The sequence below is a fragment of the Oreochromis aureus genome, linkage group 10 (assembly GCF_013358895.1).
Source record: "Oreochromis aureus strain Israel breed Guangdong linkage group 10, ZZ_aureus, whole genome shotgun sequence".
NCBI lineage: Eukaryota > Metazoa > Chordata > Actinopteri > Cichliformes > Cichlidae > Oreochromis > Oreochromis aureus.
The window spans coordinates 35,588,528-35,606,192 of record NC_052951.1 but is presented as its reverse complement, the minus strand read 5'-3'; the positions used below and the strand labels follow the sequence as shown (position 1 = coordinate 35,606,192).

The 17,665-nt window shown below is 42.0% G+C and overlaps 1 protein-coding gene across 5 annotated transcripts; it reads left to right on the top strand.

Moving 5' to 3' along the window:
* The first annotated feature begins 1,177 nt into the window (after window positions 1-1,177).
* On the top strand, window positions 1,178-16,232 carry LOC120442287. Of its 5 annotated transcripts, none has more exons than XM_039618523.1 (6): window positions 1,178-1,645; window positions 7,077-7,293; window positions 13,934-14,166; window positions 14,267-14,551; window positions 14,625-14,731; window positions 15,245-16,232. In XM_039618523.1, exons 1-4 carry the CDS (start codon window positions 1,191-1,193, stop codon window positions 14,463-14,465), a joined length of 1,104 nt encoding a protein of 367 aa, XP_039474457.1. In that variant the 5' UTR covers window positions 1,178-1,190; the 3' UTR covers window positions 14,466-14,551; window positions 14,625-14,731; window positions 15,245-16,232. The 5 variants fall into 5 exon arrangements, 1 of the variants encoding a protein (XP_039474457.1); XR_005614636.1 differs by lacking the exons at window positions 1,178-1,645; window positions 7,077-7,293 and adding exons at window positions 9,708-10,955; window positions 11,032-11,319 and having other exon boundaries at window positions 15,245-16,230; XR_005614637.1 differs by lacking the exons at window positions 1,178-1,645; window positions 7,077-7,293 and adding exons at window positions 9,711-10,955; window positions 11,179-11,319 and having other exon boundaries at window positions 15,245-16,227.
* The last annotated feature ends 1,433 nt before the right edge of the window (window positions 16,233-17,665 follow it).

Here is a 17,665-nt window from a genome sequence, read left to right as displayed (position 1 = left end):
TCCACACCACACAAACAGCAACCTCCAGATCCAAATGCAAGCCAGGATGACTATCTTCAAATCTTGGAAAAGATACATTGAAAGTGCCCTGACACAGCTCGATGGCAGCAAAGGTGATGCAGAAGTAGAGGATTCCAGTGTGTACCATCTTTCCAAAGATAAAGATTTAATCACCACCAATGAGCTGATGATGCTCTATGAGAATGGCCTTAGCACAGTCTTTGAGGTTAAAAAGAAGCCCGAGTTCTGCTATGATGCCCTTGCTTGTTTTGTTCTCGGTGCCCTTCAAGTTGCAGCAGGTGTTCTTGTTTGTGCTCTGTCATGTGGTGGTGCCAGTCAGTTTGGACTTGGACTGATCTGTGAGGGGGTATCTGACATGATTCAAGGGATCAAAGGAATGATACAAGGAGGCTTTGACTGGGCTGAATGGGCAATCTCCAAGGCCATCAGCATTGGGTTGTCTCTGATCTCTGGTGGATTCAGCCGACTAAAGAAAGCTGCAAGTGCAGTGCGTAGTGGCACAAAAGGTCTGATCGCAGGAGCAAAGACTAGTTCCTACACAGTAAAACAGTGTTTCCTGAAGGCAGGAAAGTATGCAGTTCAGGAACTGGGGAAGCAAGGATGCCTCAGTGCTCTGAGTTATACTGCTGAGAAGGCAATTAATGCTTTTTTCCAAAAAGTTCTGAGGAGAGTCTTTGAGGAAAAGGTGCTTTCACTCATAAAAGCCAACCATGACCTGGATGAAGTTCTCACAAGCTTCATTTGCTCAGGAATACCAAAGAATATCCTGGAGAATGGGTCCAGTGAATTCAGAATTCACAAAGAGTGTGAGAAAGAAATGCTTCAGTCAGTGGATCTGATAACAAGAGAAGTGATTCCTGACCTGATGATGAATTGTACCATGGTTCTTAAGGCTCTTGATGGACTTTCAGCGGTCTGTGGTGCTGTAACACAACACATAAAGAGCAAAAAAGGGTCCGATCGAATAGAAAATATTCTAATGGGTTTGGAAGCAGCTAAATATGCCACAGTCTTTGTACAAATATGGAATTCGATACCAACAGAGAAAGTCATTAACAACACTTTTGTTCCTAAGCTCTTGCAAAGCATGGAAAAACTACCTCAAGAAAGGAATGAAAGAAAGGCACAGTTTATCAGATGTGAAACACTTTAAAGATGAACTCATCAACATGATTGCAGAAAGGGTTTCAAACTCTTATGTTGAGGCCTGTTCCAGGCATATGACCTCCATCATGAGCAAAATGTGCATAAGTGAAATAAACCATGCTGTTGGTGGTGCTGTTAGCAACATACTTGGCAGGGCTGACACCCAAAGTTTCTTTAACAACCAGGAGTATAAGTACAACATGAAAAAGGTCATCCAGTGTCCACGTGAGTCCCTGTCAGAGTCTGACAAGAAAGACTTGGAGTGCTACATAGAGGACATTTCTGATGTTAACCGCCCTGCTACAGCTTTGGACATCCATGTCCTCACTCAGAGTGATGCTCTGGAAGGCAAAGGAATCAAACTGGTTATGGTGGACAAAGATGGAAAGAAGCTTTCAGAAGACTATTTTCCTGGGAAGGAGGACTCCGCAGGCGATATAGTCCTCCAACTGAAGAAGGAGCCAGAAAATCCAACAGAGTGAGTGACACATACATATTTGATATTGCGCCTCTCATTTAAATAAGTCAAAACAATATTTTTTTTAATTGACCAACTCATATTGGCCAGAAAGTTAATTTTGACCTGTTTTGCAAGGGTAACCCTCCCCATCCCAATTTCCAGACTTTGGTTTTGATACTGTGGGGTTCTTCTTCGCTGAGAGAAGTTCAGGAGACAGTCTAGCCGTTTACTCTCTTTTATTATCAGGCAGTTAAAATTGGGCTTGCACAGCTGTGGACTTCTCAGTGTCAGGCAGTCTGTACATGGAGAAGTGAAGTACAATTCATAATTCAAAGTATATATTAGACACATGGAAACAGGAAATAATTGTGATTGCCTATTGATGGGGAGATGTCGTGGTTTAGGCTCAGCACTCCCTGATTTGTTATTCTCGGGGTCCTTCCTCATGGCAGCGGTCATTAACCTCCAGTCAGGGATCTTGTCCTGTGTGAGAAAACTCCCTACCTCACAGTTTTTACCAGGGATGTTTTATTTCCATGCTGATGTCCGCCTTAAAGGAACACTATTAAGTGTTTATTTCTTGTTCACTGGAACGCCCTGTTATCATACAAGCAACCCTTCCTGTCTGTGTTCTGTGAGCAGGTAGCAATTTGCCGTCAACACTCAACTCTGTTTGTGCCTCTTAGTTAACCCTTCACACCGTGGGGTTAGTGCTCGTATCCTTCTAATGAGGAGTATATCAACCCTATTATGATCACACACTGCAATCAATGTTGAAAAGAAACTTTATCTAAAAACTTAACAATAATTATTCTCCTGTCTGATAATCAGGGGACAAACAAACTAACAAACTGTTTTCCCCAAACTTGTGTAGTTGTTTAGTCTGAGGGCAAATCAGAAACCCACTGAACAGCTAGAACTGACACCAGTCATGGTGAATAATAACATAGAGCTGGCATCCTGACATCTTGTGGTCCCACTATAATGACTTGTCCTGTGTTGGTTTGCTGGCTGTGAACTGGTAAGGACTCAGTTATTTTCCTGTACCCTCCCAGTTTTTATTTTTTTCTGGCATTCTCGTATCACTTCCTGTTCCTAACACAGTGCACAGTAGTGTTGTCACGATCTGAGGGGACAGACCGTGCGGTGGTGTGTGTGGTGGACCCAGGTGCGAACACACAAGAGTAGGCTGGAGTAAACTTAACTGAAAGCGAGCCTTTATTGTGGCTGATGACAGGTCTCACAACAAAGCAGAAACAGCGTGACTAACAGAACCTAAACTAAACTGGGAAACAGATACTGATAAACTAAGGAGACTCAGAAAACCATGGCGATGATTGTACAGACTGGCTGCGAGAACATGGAGGCTGGGAACACAGACGACGCGACACTGAACACAGCAAGACTGAGGACTAAATACACACATGAGGCGATCAGGGGAAGTGGAGACACATGAGAACACAGCTGACTAGAATGGAACATAATGACAATACAGGGGAGTGTAACACTAACTACAATGAACAAAGAACACCAGACTCTTCCAAAATAAAACAGGAAACACGCAGACATAGACATGGAAATGAAACATGGCATGAACTTAACATAACTGCATAGACATGAAACGTAGACGCAGAACCAGGGAGACTGAGTACAGGGGAAGATGGCAGAAATGACTACAAGAACTTGACAACATAAGACACACGGACATAACACACATGAAGGGCAAGAGAAACTAAACACAAGGGTAATCGAATTACAAATGAGCTGGGATAACTTAATGAACCTAAACAAACAATAAACATCCAAATAAACTAAAACTCAAAACACTGGGTCACATGACCCAGGACCATGACAGTGTTTTGTTAACATGTGTAACTTGTTTAATTATAGACCTTCAGATAAAGACTTATTTCAAACTGTAATCTTCATGTGATTTATCCAAAGCACGCTTTCTGCTGAGTCGCCCACACTAAAGACCCAATGAGTGTCTTTAGCGTAGCTATTAGCTTAGCTTGTAGCTGACCCATTAGTTCCTTCTCAAATATTTAGTTTCTCCTCAGCTCTGTTTAGCACAGATACTGGAAAGAAATGTTGCCTGATTGCACTTCTGGAGGCCAGGCTCAGTGAATGGAAAACCAGCTCTGGACTCTGGAAAATGGCATAGATAGTTAGTAGTTAGTGCAGGCAACGCTAGCTTTGCTACCCTTAGCTCTTCCTCAGCAGATAGTCCTGAGCAACAAGAAAGAAGGCTGGCTGGGTGATGGTGAGGAGGAAGTGTAGCTCTAAACAGAACACCCCGGTACACCACCTGTTGATCTCTCACTTAGTTTTTCGCCACTTTTATTGGTGATTCTGTTTTGAGAAATGTGAAGCTAGAGACTCCAGCAGCCATAGTCAACTGTCAGAGGCGAAGGCAGGCGACACTGAAGGAACCCTGAAATTGCTGGGAAAGGAAAAATGTAGATTTGGTAAAATTATAATTACAATCTGCAATTGACTATGCGCACGTTAGCATATGCTACTTCCGGTGTGGAAACGCCTGTGGGGAGCTTTGTTTCCGGTGTCCTATTCGCGCCTTGTTTACGGTCCAACACAAGTTAAGCAAATGAATGAATCAAGCGGCGATTTACATTTCTATAGATGTCTTGGGCATTTACCCAATATAACTGTAAATGATGTTCATCGACTTGTCGATATTTTTCCCCCGCACCTCAGGGCAAAAGAGAAAAGGGATTCAAATGTTATATTTCTCAGCTGTCCCTCGTTTATGGCGGGTGTTATGTTCTAAAAATAACCAGCGATGGGTGAAATCAAGTAGCCAATTTTATTTTTTGATGCGTGGACATCGTGGACATCCAGTACTGCACTTCAGAGTCACACTGCTAGCGATCGATGCAGCGATTCTGTACTGTACAGGAGAGACGTCACGGAGGAGATCGTCTGCAGCGATCAGGACGCAGGACATAATGTGATGTAAAAAAAAAAAAGCATGCAAACTTGCACTAAAAAATGTGCGAAACAGCGAGGTGAAAGGTGAACTGCGTTATAGCGAGGGACCACTGTAATTTTGAAGGTAAGTCACAACACACCCTTCGTAAATACTAATGTAGAGAAACCCTTACCAGCAATCATTCATTTTTTTGTGTGGCTTTTTTTCATGGTTTGTTAACATGCTGTGTAGGTGTGGACTTGACTAGCTGATATCGACATAACGGGGAAACATCTGGTCTGACTATTGTTCACCTGTAGTTTGAATGCTGAACATTTGCCTGTTTAAATCATAGGAACTGTCACTATACAGAGATGTGCTTCTGAATGTGGACGATGTAAACAACTGATCGATCTAAACTCTTTAAACGTCAAAATTGATCATTAGATTTTTTATGACACAACAGTGGTGAGTGTTCCCACCTTCTCCTCTTTGTAACTTAACGCGATCTTTCCGTTTTCGAGTTTTGGACATGATTTTGGAGAATATCTTCGCAGTAGCAATTGACCACAAAGTAAAGCTACCGGAAATGTACAACCCCACATCCGGTCTCAAACCAGGAAGTTAGCATTTTCTCGTGCACAGGGTCAATAATGACACCCGGTTACATTAATCGGATGTCACTTCAGTTAATATTGAAATGGTGTGTAACAATCATCATTTAGCCTGGAGAAATAGTTTGCTGCTTTATAAGAAAGCCCTCCGCAAAGCCAGAACATCTTACTATTCATCACTGATTGAAGAAAATAAGAACAACCCCAGGTTTCTCTTCAGCACTGTAGCCAGGCTGACAAACAGTCAGAGCTCTACTGAGCCAACAATCCCTTTAACGTTAACTAGTAATGACTTCATGAACTTCTTCACAAATAAAATTTTAATCATTAAAGAAAAAATTACCAATAATCATCCCACAGATGTAATATTATCTACAGCTACTTTTAGTGCCATCGATGTTCAGTTAGACTCTTTTTCTCCAATTGATCTTTCTGAGTTAACTTCAATAATTACTTCCTCCAAACCATCAACGTGTCTTTTAGACCCCATTCCTACAAAACTGCTCAAAGAAGTCCTGCCATTAATTAATGCTTCAATCTTAAATATGATCAACCTATCTCTAATAATCGGCTATGTACCACAGGCCTTCAAGCTGGCTGTAGTTAAACCTTTACTTAAAAAGCATCTCTAGACCCAGCTGTCTTAGCTAATTATAGGCCAATCTCCAACCTTCCTTTCATATCAAACATCCTTGAAAGAGTAGTTGTCAAACAGCTAACAGATCATCTGCAGAGGAATGGCTTATTTGAAGAGTGTCAGTCAGGTTTCAGAGCTCATCACAGCACAGAAACAGCTTTAGTGAAGGTTACAAATGATCTTCTTATGGCCTCTGACAGTGGACTCATCTCTGTGCTTGTCCTGCTAGACCTCAGTGCAGCGTTCGATACTGTCGACCATAATATCCTATTAGAGCGATTAGAACATGCTGTAGGTATTACAGGTACTGTACTGCAGTGGTTTGTATCATATCTATCTAATAGACTCCAATTTGTACATGTAAATGGAGAGTCCTCTTCACCCACTAAGGTCAATTATGGTGTTCCACAGGGTTCAGTGCTAGGACCAATTCTGTTTACATTATATTACATTATAAGACATAGCATACATTTGGATTCAGGAGACAGACACTATCTCTACTTTCAAGATTAGGCTTAAAACTTTCCTTTTTGCTAAAGCATATAGTTAGGGCTGGATCAGGTGACCCTGAATCCTCCCTTAGTTTTACTGCATTAGGTGTAGGCTGCTGGGGGATTCCCATGATGCACTGGGTGTTGTGGTTTGGTGATATGTAAAACAAAATTGAATTGACTTCCTTTACTGTTATAGTTTAATCTGATTATATACATTATTTCCAACATTCGTTTTCCTTATGCTTCTTCATCAGTATTATTCCAACAGCTTCACTGGTGGACACAACTTACATGACAGATTTTATGTACAACAACATAATTATTGGTCCCAATCAAAACTCTTAAATAAATTTTAAAGTAATAATAGAATAGAATAGAATAGAATTCAACTATTGTCATTGCACATGCACAGGTACAGGGCAACGAAATGCAGTTTGCATCCATCCAGAAAGTGCTTTAGCCGTGATATAGATATATTACAATATATATTAGCAATAATATAGATATGTAAGTATATTACAGAAATGGGTCTATTATGGTATGTTATAATGTACACGGTATGAAGTATGTTATGAATATTCTATAACTATAAGTATGTACAAGCTGTAGTGAGTACAGGCTATGTACAGGATATAATATACATTTGTTTATATAATAAACAAATGTTATGGACTACTTATATTTGCAGGGAGATTTGTTAGTCTCACCTTTTCCCTTTTTTGTCCAGAGTGACTGATTTGTTTTTTTTTTTGGTTTATTCATGTATTTTTTACAGGACGAGGGGGTTCTTCTCAAAGAGAACTAAATGGATTCGTGGTGAACAGAGCCCGTGCAGTGGTCATTTTGAAATCCTGAGACCAGATGGAACCGCGATGCCAGTAAATTCAGAAGATCAGAACTGCCTCTTCCACGCTGTTGCCCAGGCCACCTGTAAAAATCAAGGTGATGTAGGAAAAGAGGCACGGATGCTTCGGGAGCAGGTCAGAAACAATGTAAGTCTTACTGTTATTATTAATATGGTCTATGTGTTCTCTTTCTTCTCAAATTAATGAGACAACATTTACATGAATTATTACTGAAAAGACTAATCAATAAAGAAACTTAGGAAAAAATGAATCTTAATCCTGTTCCAGAAAGCCGATAGAGTTTCCAGTTAAAGAAACTTCAGCCTGTCTTAACTGTGTGTGCGATGGCTTTAAAAAGTCATCGTCATTGGAGCTATGATACAGGGATCCACACCTTCTTCTACTCACGATTCTGGGGACCAGTTACAGGGACCGTACAGGGGTCAGGGGTCAACAGGTAGGGCTAACAAGGGACGTTTCTCCGAGACCCTGGTGCTACATATGACAGACAAACACAGGACTACAGAAAGTGTAATGTGCAAAAACTGCAAAACAAGAAAAGCCAGTGAAACTCCAGACAGAACAGGACAACACAGACACAAGACATGGAAATGTGCAAAATACTGAGTATTGTACAAAAGTTACTTTGTGTGCGTGTGTGCATGTGTGTGTGTGTGTGCATGTGTGCGTGTGTGCATATGTGCATGTGTGCATGTGTGCGTGCGCGTGTGTGCGTGTGTGCATGTGTGTGTGTGTGTGTGCGTGTGTGTGTGTGCATGTGCGTGTGTGTGTGTGTGTGTGTGTGTGTGCATGTGTGTGTGCCTGTGCATGTGTGCGTGTGCGTGTGTGCATATGTGCATGTGTGCTTGTGTGCATGTGTGCATGTGTGCGTGTGTGCGTGTGTGTGTGTGCGTGTGTGTGTGTGCGTGTGCATGTGTGCGTGTGTGTGTGTGTGTGTGTGTGTGTGTGTGTGTGTGTGTGTGTGTGCATATGTGCATGTGTGTGTGTGTGTGTGCGTGTGTGTGCGCGTGTGTGTGTGTGTGCGTGCGTGTGTGTGCATAGAATAGAATACAATAATCGAATAGAATAATCCTTTAATTGTCTCACAAGGGGAAATTTGGTTGTAACAGCAGCCAAAAAGACACATATACAAACAAACAGTACACAGGATATGGGCTCAAAATGTGGTCATAAATATTTTGTACTTGTAAATCAGTTTTGTATGTGTAAAAAGAATTTGTGTGTGGACTTAGCCAAAAAAAACACCTGCAAGTTACAAGTACGAATTTTGACCCTATTTTTCTTCCTGTCATCTGATTGGTCAATGTCATGTCAATCACAAATGTAACAGTCCAATCAGAGAACAGATGGGTTTGGCTGTCGGAGGGGCACTTTTTTGAACTGCAGGTCCTTGAAGGGTAATACAGTTTGAAGCTGGAGGATCTCTATATAAATATCCGATAGCAGCTAGGTCCGCTAACTTTCAGCAGCTGTTGAAAAGATAAAGTTGTGGTATGTCAGTGGTTAGAAATACCATTATTACTTTAGGATTAGTTTAACACAAAGTCAGGGCTGACCCGGGACCATTGCTGTGAGTCACAGTGCGCAGCATAAAGGTCCTTTCACATCGGACGCAGGATGTGCTGCTAATGCTAACTGCTAACTAAAAGCAAAGGATCCAGAATTTGTTGCGCTGGCTGCTGAGCTCTGTGGGTTTTTGCAGCAGCGCTACCTGTACTAGATGCACCTGCTCCTTGTCGTTTCTATCTCTGACTTTATGTCCTCTACAACAGTTTCTGGTTTTTTTTGCTAGTTCTTCAAATGTTCAATAAAAACATTTATGCTAATTCATAACGAAGAAAGCTTTGTAATGAAGACTGTCATTTCCAAAACACTGCCCCCCCCCCCGCGGTCCGCAGCGCTGTATTAAACACGTAGACCTGTGACACAAAAATCACCAAACTCGGACGACCACAGACTGTTTTCCTTCGTGGTGATGAAGGAAAACGCTGGGTTGGCATGTAAAAGGGTATTTATTCCCTTCAAGGACCTGCAGTTCAAAAAAGTGCCCCTCCGACAGCCAAACCCATCTGTTCTCTGATTGGATTGTTACATTTGTGATTGACATGACATTGACCAATCAGATGAAAGGAAGAAAAATAGGGTCAAAATTCGTACTTGTGACTTGCAGGGTTTTTTTTTGGCTAAGTCCACACACAAATCTTTTTTACACACACACAAATTCTTTTTACACATACAAATCCTGATTTACAAGTACAAAATATTTATGACCACATTTTGAGCCCATAACAGGACACAGAACAGAAACATACACAATTTTTCTTACATATTTACATTAAGGACAATGGTTACTATATACAGAGAGTACTGTACAGTTATTAAATTAAATATAAATAACTACAGATAAGAGGCAAACCAGGTTGTACTGCGAATTGGTTGATTAACTTATTGCAGTTACAGTGCTGTGTGCGTGTGTGTGTGTGTGTGTGTGTGCATGTGTGCGTGTGTGTGTGTGTGTGTGCATGTGTGCATGTGTGTATGTGTGTGTGTATCAGTCCAGTCACTGAGTGTTCAGGAGTCTGACGGCCTGGGGGAGGAAACTGTCACAGTCTGGCAGTGAGGGGTCGGATGCTCTGGTACGTCTTTCCAGAAGGCAGCAGGGTGAAGAGTGTGTGAGGGGTGTGTGGGGTCCTCTACAACGTGGTCAGATAAGCCAAAATTGAGCCCTTTGGTATTAGTGATGTTTTATTTCATGTACTAGCCGGCTCTAAAAGCCAATTCTTTGTAGCGAACAATAAGAGATGACGCTTTAGCCCTCCTAAGAATCCATGAAGGCAGGGGCAGGACTTTATTTTTATGGGCACACCATGTGGCCAATCACATTCAAAGACAGACTAGCATCACACCATTCTGTGGAACAAGGAAGGGGGACAGATATTCCGAAGTGTTGGGATTTATTTTTATCTGTAAGGCTGATACCTCATAATTAGCACCACATAAGTGCTTTGTAGAGAAGTTTTGGAAGTAGACTGTTACTGTGATACAACAGACACATGACTGAGACCCTTCACAGGAACGTGGTCTCAGCCTTAAATCAGGAAGTGCACTCTACAGGCCTGATGGAAGACAAGAGGTAGAGGTCATGGTAATAATAATAATAATACATTTTATTTAAGGTCACCTTACAAAAGACAAAAAATAAAAAAATAAAAGGGGCAATAGTTATTAAAATACATAAAATAAGTTAAAATTGCAAAACAGAGCTTGACAACAGATAAAATCAGCACTAAAGCAAATAAGCCAGTTTGAACAGATCTGTTTTGAACTGTAAATATGGAAGAGAGTCTATATTTCTTATGGCTGGAGGAAGAGAGTTCCAGAGCTGAGGAGCAGAGTGACAGAAGGCTCTGTTCCACATAGTGGTAAGACAAGCAGAAGGAACAACAAGATGAATGGCAGATGAGGATCTGAGAGGGGAGGAAACAGTGGTCATATGGAGCAGATCACACAGATAGGAAGGAGCAGATTTATGGATACACTTGTACGTGAGAAGTAAGATTTTGATTGTAGTGAAGTAGATTTTGGGTTAGGATGTTACATGATGTCCCTAAACGCACCACTGACATCCACACCTTTCAGCCGACAATTACCTGGCTATAAGAAACAGCTGCGCTTCACTACTGAGAGAAGGCATTTGGCAGTCTTGGCAATCTAAGGTGGCTGCAGCACTAGGCAGTTGAGCTCCACATATCTCTTAAGGAAAGCTACTCAGTTGCCCTTAGAGAGTGGTAAGTGCGACTTTTGTTTATCATACTGTGGCATAGTAGGGTGGACTCTGACTACTGTTCCCCTCTCTTGTTGCAGGTGTGCATTAGACTGCTGCTGTCTTGTCAGATGCCGTTTTGTTTGTTATGCACTACTTTTATAATGTATAGTGATTTGGGATGTGTTGGTTTTATGTTGATCTTTTATTGATTGTTTAACGTTTTATCTTTTCTTTTATTGTTTTAGTGGAGGTGCGGCCGCTTGTTCAGAGGCTAGGCACATGAGGTGGAATCCCCTCCCCGATGCATGCGAGTGTACACACCGGGCATAGGCAGATTGCACCCTTTAGAGTTTAGTGTGAGTGAGGTTTGCTGTGAAATCACACGGGTGAGTAATTGGTGGCACCCTTGGGCACTCCTCCTGTAGGTTGCCTCCTCAAGTGGCCGGTCTCCACCATTTTGTTTAGTTGCTTCTTTTAATATATTGTGCTTGTTTTAGGGTAGCATTGTGGCAGGGAGTATGTTGTTTTAATTATCGTTTGGTAATAAAGGGTTTTAATTTATTTTACTCTCTTACCCCTGCTACCCTAGGTGCCTTTTTAATCTTTTAGTTATGTTTTAGTAGTTTCTCTTAATAAACTTTGCATTGTAAACTCCCTTTGTCTCACCTCTGCCTTTAAATAACGAGTCTGTGGGCTTTGGTAGCCAATACAATCTTCTCATTGGCTAGAGAAATCTTTCCTGGGGTTGTAGCGCCCTCCCCCAGGTGGCGTTGTCACTACTTTAGTAACCGTCCCCGGTTATCTCTCTTTCGCTACGCCACATAAAGTTAATCCTGGCTTTTATGGGCAACCAGCGAAGCTGCTGAAGAACTGGGGTAATATGAGCTCTTGACGGAGTACAAGTTATGACCTGAGCTGCAGAGTTTTGAAGAAGTTGGAGTTTATGGAGGGACTTATTGGGGAGACCAAATAAGAGGGAACTGCAGTAATCAGTCCGGGAAGTAATAAGACTATGGACAAAGATGGCAGCAGCATGGGGAGGAAGGAAGGGGCGGAGTCGGTTAATATTACATACATGGAAGTATGCAGGGTTATGTAATTAACGTGAGACTGGAATGAGAGAGTATTATCAAGTATGACACCCAAACTCTTTACCTGAGGAGAGGGAAGGGTAGGAGAATTTTCAATGTTAATGGAGAAACTGAGATTTGGTTAAGATAGAGGCTGTACCAACGAGTAAAACTTCTGTTTTATTACTGTTAAGTTTGAGAAAACTGGAGGAGAACCAGGATCTAATCTCGATAAGACAGTTTGAGAGGGAGGTAGGTGGGAGGGATGAATATGTCAATATGTCTTAAACATATCATACGTCAAAGAACCTTTTTATTTTGTGCATGGTTCTTTAGCTTGGCCCTGAAAATCTTAGAAATATGGTATCTAACCAGATTCTTACTCTGGATGGCATTACCTTGGCCTCCAGTAATGCTGTGAGGAACCTTGGAGTCATTTTTGACCAGGACATGTCCTTCAATGCACATATTAAACAAATATGTAAGACTGCTTTCTTCCATTTGTGCAACATCTCTAAAGTTAGAAATATCCTGTCTCAGAGTGACGCTGAAAAACTAGTTCATGCATTTATTACTTCCAGGCTGGACTACTGTAATTCATTATTATCAGGATGTCCTAAAAACTCACTGAAAAGTCTTCAGTTAATCCAAAATGCTGCAGCAAGAGTCCTGACAGGGACTAGAAAGAGAGAGCAGATTTCTCCTGTTTTGGCTTCCCTTCATTGGCTTCCTGTTAAATCCAGAATTCAAAATCCTGCTCCTCACATACAAGGTCTTAAATAATCAGGCCCCATCTTATCTTAATGACCTTGTAGTACCATATCACCCTATTAGAGCACTTCGCTCTCACACTGCAGGCCTACTTGTTGTTCCTAGAGTATTTAAAAGTAGAATGGGAGGCAGAGCCTTCAGTTTTCAGGCCCCTCTTCTGTGGAACCAGCTTCCAGTTTGGATTCGGGAGACAGACACTATCTCTACTTTCAAGATTAGGCTTCAAACTTTCCTTTTGCTAAAGCATATAGTTAGGGCTGGACCAGGTGACCCTGAATCCTCCCTTAGTTATGCTGCAATAGACGTAGGCTGCCGGGATTCCCATGATGCATTGAGTTTTTCCTTTCCAGTCACCTTTCTCACTCACTATGTGTTAACAGACCTCTCTGCATCGAATCATATCTGTTATTAACCTCTGTCTCTCTTCCACAGCATGTCTTTATCCTGTCTTCCTTCTCTCACCCCAACCAATCACAGCAGATGGCCCCGCCCCTCCCTGAGCCTGGTTCTGCCGGAGGTTTCTTCCTGTTAAAAGGGAGTTTTTCCTTCCCACTGTCGCCAAAGTGCTTGCTCATAGGGGGTCATATGATTGTTGGGTTTTTCTCTGTATGTATTATTGTAGGATCTACTGTACAATATAAAGCGCCTTGAGGTGACTGCTATTGTGATTTGGCGCTATATAAATAAAACTGAATTGAGTGAAAAAGCTGCTGGGAGTACAAGCTCAGGAGCAGATTTAACAGACTCCTTAGTAACTAGCTGTTGTACAAACCAGAGGTGGTGCATAATGACCTGGTTTAGCTCGTTCAAATGGGAAAACACTAAGGCCAGTCTCACCCTTTACAGCTGGCTAGTGCAACAGTAATTCACTGATTGCATATGGAAGTAAACACAAGGTTTTTTCTCAGAAATTGCAAACTGGGAAACACAAAACTCTAATTCGTCTTGAGCCGTCTTGGACTCATCAAACACGATCTGTGGCCGTCTCTACAGGCTTAGCCCGGCCTGACTTGGCCTCTGGAGGTCTGTGCGATTATGGACCCAATCAACGTTTTACCTTTTTACAGAAGGTGTAGCCTTTGTGTTATTCAAAGTCTGCACAGGAGATGTTGGAAGCAATTAGGTAACTCATCTTATGTCATGTTTTATCTTCACTCAGCTTCAGCAAAACCTACCCAAATACGTAGGAGCTCTGAAGCTGCAGAAAGGATATGAAGAAACCTGTAACTCTCCTGGAAGATATTACATATGTGGAGGAGATCAAAAGGCACGAAGAAAAGCTGTAGACGATTTCAACGCCATCTTGGGCGACACGAGCAAGAAAGGTTTGATTCCAGAGGAATTACGAGATATCCAAGAACGACGTCTGGGTTTGGTTGGAACGCACGCTGAGTAAGTATTTAATGTGTGACCACGACGACCAGCAGATCGAACTTCACATTTAATGGTAACACACATTAAGTCGTATTCTGAATGTGTTTCTTGCCAACAGTGTGTACAAAATCCGTGTGGAAACCTCAAACCAAAGAGAATGTGGTGAAAACAGGCCAGCGGTGGAAGCAGACCATGTGCCACCTAAATGTGTCTTTCAGAATGCCCTTAAAACATTGCAGGATCCTGAGAACATAAAGTTAAGAGAGAACCTGAAAAACAAAAGTCCCCACCTTCATGCACTGTTGGATAAAAACTGAGATCGCGGGCTGTGCAGAGAGGTTCTGAAATCACACCATGAGGCAGGCCTGACCTGGCGCAACAGAAAAGAGTCTCGTATAATCAGGTGAGAACAAATCTGTTTGTCCTGGAGCTAAACTTAGAGTTTTCTTTGGATAGCTAACATGCTTCTGTTCCAGCGAGAAGCTTGAGGAGATTCTTATTTCTGGAGACGGGGAAAAACTGGTGAAGATGTCGCTGCTGGCAGCCAATCCGGTTACATCCAATTCTCTTAGAGAGGATGCAGGTACGCTACAAACAAGCTTTTAGAGATAGAAGTACTATGTGCTGTTACAAACCAGGTTACTGATGAGACGATGAGCAAAGATGAGGGCGTTCGTCACCATAGAAACGACACAAAGAAACATCTGTCTGTAAAAATGAACTCGTGTTTTTCATGAAATGACGACACACTGCAGTCAAAGTCTTTCAGCAGTTTAATGCACAGACTCACTGTGGTGCTGGTTACACTGGTTTCACAGCCACACACAGGTTATTAATTATTAGTACAGGAACACGTGAAGCACCATGTAGAAGGATCACATGACCAGGAATCAGTAACACAAGCTAATCAGCAAATACACAAACCTCACTGTATGAGCACACGGACTCACACTGTGGTTTTAAGGAAAATAGATATTTGTGTGTTAATGAGTGTCACGCCTCAGTGTTCACAGTAACAGATATAGTGCGATGCGTCACAGTTTCCTGTTCAGTGAGTAAACCCCGCCTCTCTCTGCTCGCTGTGTGAACTCTGCAGGAATCCTCATGCTGAACACCTCAAATATGTCCAGAGACGCAACGAAGCGCTACCACGATGTTGGAGACAAGCTGCTGGTGGAAGGTTACTACAAGAAAGGAGTCCTGAACGAGGAGGAGAGGCACAGCATCATGGACTGGCTGAAGGGCGGAAACCTGTACTCAAAGAACACGTCAGAGTACAAAGAGATGTGCCGTGAGCTGAGAGCCAAGATACAGAAACACAACAACAACAGTGGAAAATAACAACAGTGTGTCTGTGTTTAACTGAACGTATCAGACATCCAAACTGAGAAAGCTCAGTATTATCATATTTTGTTATCCTCTCTGACTGTCATCATCCTCTTTTCCTCTTTTATGAGAAAACAAAGAAGGAAAAGAGTTTCTCTGAAAGATTTTAATCCGAGAATAAAAAGCAGCTCAAAGACAGTGATTTGTAATCACAGGAGCTGTTGTGTGTTCTCTGTGTAACACCTGTCACAGGTACCTGTGAGTGGGCCCTGGGCCTCTGCTTATAGCACAACATATGAATCATGATATGACTTGTGTAATTAAACCACAACACAGTAGTTCATTTCAACGCAGCAGGATCACCTCACTGATTCCAGATCAGAAAACAAAGTGTGTGTGTGTGTGAGTGAGAGAGTGAGTGAGTGAGAGAGAGAGAGGTTACACTGGTGTTTGGGGTCAGAGGTCACACTGGTGATCACCTTGCTAAGTTAACCTGGTTTTTTGCTCCCACCATAAAAAAAATGAAGGAATAAAGTTGTGTGTAAAACTGTGTTATTAATGATTAATACACACACACACACACACACTCACACACACTCTTAACTGTTAACTGCCGTCTTGCAGACTTTCAGACTCACTTTGTCAAAGTCAAAAATTTTTATTTAGCACATTTAAAACAACCATTGACTAAGGTGCTGTACAATTAAGATAATTAATAGAAATAAAAACATAGGGAGATATAAGAGTTAAGAAAAAGGTTCATAAAATTAGATAATTTGACTAAGAAATAAGACAAATAAAAGTAATACAAACTCATTCTGACTTAAAAGCCAAGGAATAAAAGTGACAGACAGGTTATGAAAGTGTCCAATGTTGGGAGGTCCTGATGTGAAGGGGCGGTCCCAGCAAAGGCCCGATCTCCTCTGCGCTTTAATCTGGACCTCGGGACAGCTTTGGTCCGCAGACCTCAGCGATCTCGCAGGAGTGCTCCAGTTTACAAGATCACAAATGTATGAGGGTGCTGCAGCGTTTTGGACCAGCTGACGGCTAACTGATGACAGACTAACACCAGAGTAAAGACTATTACAGTAGTCGAGGCGAGATGAAATGAAGGCATTGATAGCTCCCTCAGAGCCTCTAAAAACAGAGAAATGGCTTCACTTTAGCAAGTAGCTGAAGATGAAAGAAACTGGACTTGATTACAGCATTAATCTGTTTATCAAACGTTAGATTAGAGTCAAAAATCACTCCTAGGATCCTCGCAAAGGGTTTTTTTATACATTTCTAAAGGGCCAAAGTGGCAGTGGTCACAGGGACCAAACACAGTCACCTCTGTTTTCTGTTCATTTAGGTTAAGGAAGTTTAAAGCCATCCATGGCTTAACATCATCCAAACAATCTAGCAAAACCTTCAGGGGACTCACAGATTTACGTTTCAGTGGCAGGTAAATCTGTGAGTCGTCTGCATAACAATGGAATGAGATGTTTTTTAAAAATTGAACCCATAGGGAGCATGTAAATAGAATGGTAAATGGTAAATGGACTTGTTCTTATATAGCGCTTTTCTACTCTGTCTGAGCACTCAAAGCGTTTTATACAACTAATTCATTCACCCAATCACACCCATTCACACATGCACTTTTTTCTGACCTAAGTGCTAAGTAGTCTACCATTCATACACATTCACACTCCGATGGATGCATCGGAGAGCAACATGGGGTTAGTATCTTGCCCAAGGATATTTGCCATGCAGACTGGAGGAGCCAAGGATCGAACCACCGACCTGCTCTGCCACCTGAGCTACAGCCACCCCAGCAAATAGAGAAAGAGAACTGGACCAAGAATGGACCCCTGGGAGACCCCACAAGACAGTGAGGCTGTTAGGTCTAATTGTTGAATGTTGCCATTGTGTTTCTTAAATTTGTACAGTCTTAGTTCAAGCAGTATTATCAAAGCTATTCCTTTGATCCTGAGCACCTCTAACCACTTTGTGTTGGGGGAGGTTTTATAGCAGATACATCCTATCTGGAAGATCTACTTCCTTTGATGTAAGCTTCCTGCGTTTACGACCCTTTGGTCAGCAGGAGGACACACACACACACACACACACCTGCATGCATATACATACAGTGCCTTGTCTTTGTAACCAAAGGGGGTTGCGAGGGGAGGTGTTTTGTAAACTATTGTTTGAA